Genomic DNA, 4,067 nt, shown 5'->3' on the forward strand with positions numbered 1-4,067 from the left:
GCGGTCTGGGAGGTGCGTCTTAGGGAGGACGGCCTGAGCGGCTTGGTGGTCGGCGTGTTTCGGATCGTTGACTCCCTCAAGGATCTTCAAAGGAGCGTCTTCAGACGCGACGTAAGTAAACTTGTGGTTCAGATGTCGCTCCCAGAATCCCTTGGAGGTGCCGAAAACGAACTCGTCCTTCTCAGGCAGGATAGGACGCTGACGGCCCCAGTAGGTGGGGTTCTTTCCGTGGACGTGGTTCTCCGTAACCTCAATGCTGCGAGGGAGTCTAGCGGGGATGGACCGGCAACCGTTCTTCTTCTTGTTCGCCTTCAACGACTTACTGTCAAGTTCACCGTCGTTGTAGAGCAGCGCTATCGGACTCTTGTCATCCTCGTCCTTGTATAGCATAACCTTGCCGTGCGGCTGGTCGTTCTTGAAGTCTCCAACAAGGCGCTCACCAGTGCTGAAAATGTACGTTCCTTTGCCCTCGCGACTTGAGTTGCGGAACTCGCCAACGTAGACATCTCCTGTGTGCTTGTTTCGGGCCCAACCGCGCCCACAGGCCTGGTCCTTCACGAAGTAGCCTTCGTAAGCTAGGGTGCCTCCATTATAGTAGACCTCCCCAAGACCATTTCTCTCGCCCTGCAGGACCTCGCCACTGTAGTACATGCCTCCATTGGGCAGCTGCAACCGACCAATGCGGCCTGTAGGAGTATCCTTTTCCCACTCAGACTTGACGACCAGCTTCTTGATCTCATCGAACATGTCTCCGGGCCCGTCGCGGACTCCGTCCTTGAAGCCACCCTTGTAGTGACAGCCGTCGAACCACTCGTAGCGACCCTTGCCGTCAGGTCGGCCATTGCAGACGTCTCCAATATACCTTCGGAATCGATACCGGTCATCGTGGAAGTCGGATTCCTCATTTTTCACAGCGGGGTGCACGTCCACGATGGTCTGTGAGAAGGGGCGATCGCCGTCTGAAGGTTTGCTACCCAGCATATCATTCGACCAGACGCCTGCCATGTACAACTTGTAGTCGTCCGAGTGCTTGTCGCCCAGGAATGTACCTCTGCCGCTACGCTGCCCGTTTTTGAACTCGCCGTAGTAGAGGAACTTGTCACGTCCCTTACCGCATTCCATGATGCCGTAGCCGCTGGGGTTGCCGGCGCTGAAGTTGCCTGAGTAGGTAAGGGGGCACACGTCGCAATGGAAAACCCCCTTGCCGTGTGGAATTCCGTCGTGTAGATGACCGTCGTAGCGAGAGCCATTGGCAAAGATACAGTGGCCCTTGACCAGTCGCTGCTCAAGCGTCTTGAAGCCGAAGTTAGCATCGATGTTACGAACCCACTTCATGCGGTGAGGCAACAAGGAGTCAGCTGCGTCCATGACCTCAGCCTCAAAGCCTGGTTTGTCGAAACCAGGAGACGTCTGACCGTAGCGCTGGTAAGCCTCTCCGTACGGAAGGTCTAACACGCTAAAGTCTCCTGTAAAGGACTGGGCTCTACGCATGTCGATGACGAGGGTCTTTTTGGCGTCCTTGTTGTCCTTGGACGCGTCGTCGGACTCGTGCTTGGACTCGTGCTTGGACGCGTCCTCGGACTCGTGCTTGGCTGTGGATGAGGAGCTCGAAGAGCTGGAGGAGCTGGAGCTGCCGTCGTAGGCGATGTTCTTCGGCAGAGTACGAACGTCTGCATGATGTGCTTTGAACAGGTCTCTGAACACGGCACGCTGCAGAGGGAGTGCGCTGGGATCTCTGGAGTCGTCTGCGAAGCGCTGGATGCCTTCTGGAAGTTGGAAGTGTCCCTTAAAATCCACGAGGTAGTTGTTGTTGAAGATGTCATCCGACTTGCGGAGTTCGCGTTTCTTGTCTTCGTCATCCAGCCATAAGTGGCCCACACCACACATTTCGTCGTTGACAAAGTCGCCTTCATAGCGCCATCTGACGCCATGGGGGTCGGAGAACATGCACTTGCCCTTGCCCCATCTCTTACCCAATCGCCAGTCACCCTCATAGACCACGTCTCCATGGTCATCATACAGAGTGCCTTTTCCGTGGTAGCGGTAGTCCCGCCACTGTCCCTTGTACTGACCCAGGGCGGGAGGAGGGGGAGTCTCACTGGGCAGCTTCTCGCTGGGTGCTCTGTTCGCCTCGTCCTTCTTCACAACGGTAGTGCAGGAGCTGGTGGAACTCTTGCTCGTGGTGACGGAGATGCCTGCAGACGAAGAGAAGCCTCGGGACGACAGCGACGTGGAGGTGGAGGAGTCGTCGCTGATGTTCGCAGTGAGCAGCGAGTCGCTGGAGGAGGAGCTGATGGAGTCAGTGGATAACGAGATGGTCGACGGGGGTCGGTCGAGCGTCAGATGCAGACCATCGAGGTTCCTGTGGTTCTCGTTCATGTGGCAACCGAACAGTACATCCTCCCACCGTGGCTGGAAGAAGGTGTTCACTCGGAAACTCAGTGGGTAGGCATGGAAATGCTCGCCGTGACTGGTAACTTCCTGACTAGGATGGTTGTGAGCGTCTTTGGGTTTGATGGTTTTTCCGAGCGCAACCTTGTACGTGACGATCTCACCGCTACTGTTACTCGTGGAGATGTTGTCCAGAGGCTTATCAGTCATGTTGCTCAGCACGTAGTTGTCGGCGACAGGTATCTCCAACTGCTTCCTCCATACGATTTCCGTCTCGTAACCGGGACAGGCGGCACTAGGCCGATGGTTGACCTCTAGCTTCTGGAAGCACTGTAGAGGAATCTTGAAGCCGTGTACCTGTCTCCAGTGCATCGGGGTGGACACTCCACCGTCAAGAGGGGTGAGAAACTTCACATGAGAACCAGTCAGTTTCAGCAGACCATTCATCCAGAACTCAGAATCCGTTCCGAATCGCGAGGCGCCGTCCTCGTCAGCAGCCCAAACTCGCAACATGCATGGCTGAGCCACTAGGGGGTCAGGACGCCACACTGGGTTCAGCCCTCGAATGCGCACTGACGGAGTCATGTAGTGAAGGACTCGTTGGAACTGGGATTCGTTGAGCTTCTCCGACTGCGAGAAGTTGTGGTGAAGGGCATGCATGAACTCGGACATCAGGTTACTGTAACAGTCCTGGCCTCCAGCAAAGGGCTCCTTCATAAGGACGTTCTCTTCTTGTCTCAGCCAGCGAGAAAGTTCCTCTCGCCAGCAATGTTTTTGGGCTTGTATGTTCGTCCTTTTGGACAGGAGCGCTCCAGGCACAAGCATAGGGAATACGAAGTTTTCAATGTTCTCGTTGTAGGGTTGCTTAAGACTGTGCAGTCTGACAATCATGTTGAGGAACTCTTCCATAGCAACTAGATTTTGACCTTCGCCACCGTCACGAATAGCCTGCGCGCTGTACAACTGGGAGTCGTTGTAGGCTCTGTACCAGGATTGTAAGACATCCCGGCGCTTTTCCAGAGCCTGGCACTGAGTGGACACCCGGGAACAGATTTCGCTGCGCATGTGCTGCTCGACCTCTCTGACAAGTGCGGCCTTCCCCCGAAGATTGGGATGGTTCGGCTCCACAAGAGGGCTGAACCACCGGCCCTTGTGGGTGACCTCAATGCCGTGTTTCCTCCAGAAGAGAACTTGCTCCTGGGCACTCATCAAAGGCGAAAATGCCAGTCGTTCGGGTCTGTCCATGTCGGCCCTCGTTGCTTCCAATTCCTCCAGTCGGGTGTTAATCTTCTTGATGGCTTCCAAAAAATTGGGTTCCACGCGGTAGATTTCCCTGATGGGATCTACGCATTGAATGACAGTGCACGGAATGGAGTCTTCCAAAGCAAAGGGCATCGAAGGCTGTCCCTTGACGAATCGCCAAAATTCTCTGCATGGGTTGGCTACCCGGGCCCATGCACGAGCTGCGCTGTTCAAAGGAGGGTCCGGAATCACGAATTCGTGAGCATCGGTGTCGCGAGGATCGACGTCAATGCACTGCTCCTTGTGTGCTCGCAGACTGATGAATTGATCAAGGTCGGGAACGGTGTCCTCAGGGAGGTGGACGAGTACGATCCCATCTTCGTCAGCAGTGGCTTCGACTTCATACCTCTTGCCCTTCTGTGCCGCCTTCCAGC

The 4,067-nt window shown here is 55.5% G+C and overlaps 1 protein-coding gene across 2 annotated transcripts; it reads right to left on the reverse strand.

Annotated features, from left to right (window-relative positions):
* KVP18_000753 (uncharacterized protein) lies at nt 1-4,067 on the reverse strand (the record flags this gene model as incomplete). Of its 2 annotated transcripts, none has more annotated exons than XM_067950125.1 (1): nt 1-4,067. In XM_067950125.1, a coding segment is annotated over one exon (4,067 nt), but the record flags the coding sequence as incomplete, so codon positions are not given. The 2 variants fall into 2 exon arrangements, with proteins under 2 accessions (XP_067811545.1, XP_067811546.1); XM_067950126.1 differs by having other exon boundaries at nt 31-3,786.

The sequence above is a fragment of a genome (genome assembly GCF_019968955.1).
Source record: "MAG: Porospora cf. gigantea A chromosome Unknown PgA_NODE_2123_length_4067_cov_756.495, whole genome shotgun sequence".
Lineage (NCBI taxonomy): Eukaryota > Apicomplexa > Conoidasida > Eugregarinorida > Porosporidae > Porospora > Porospora cf. gigantea A.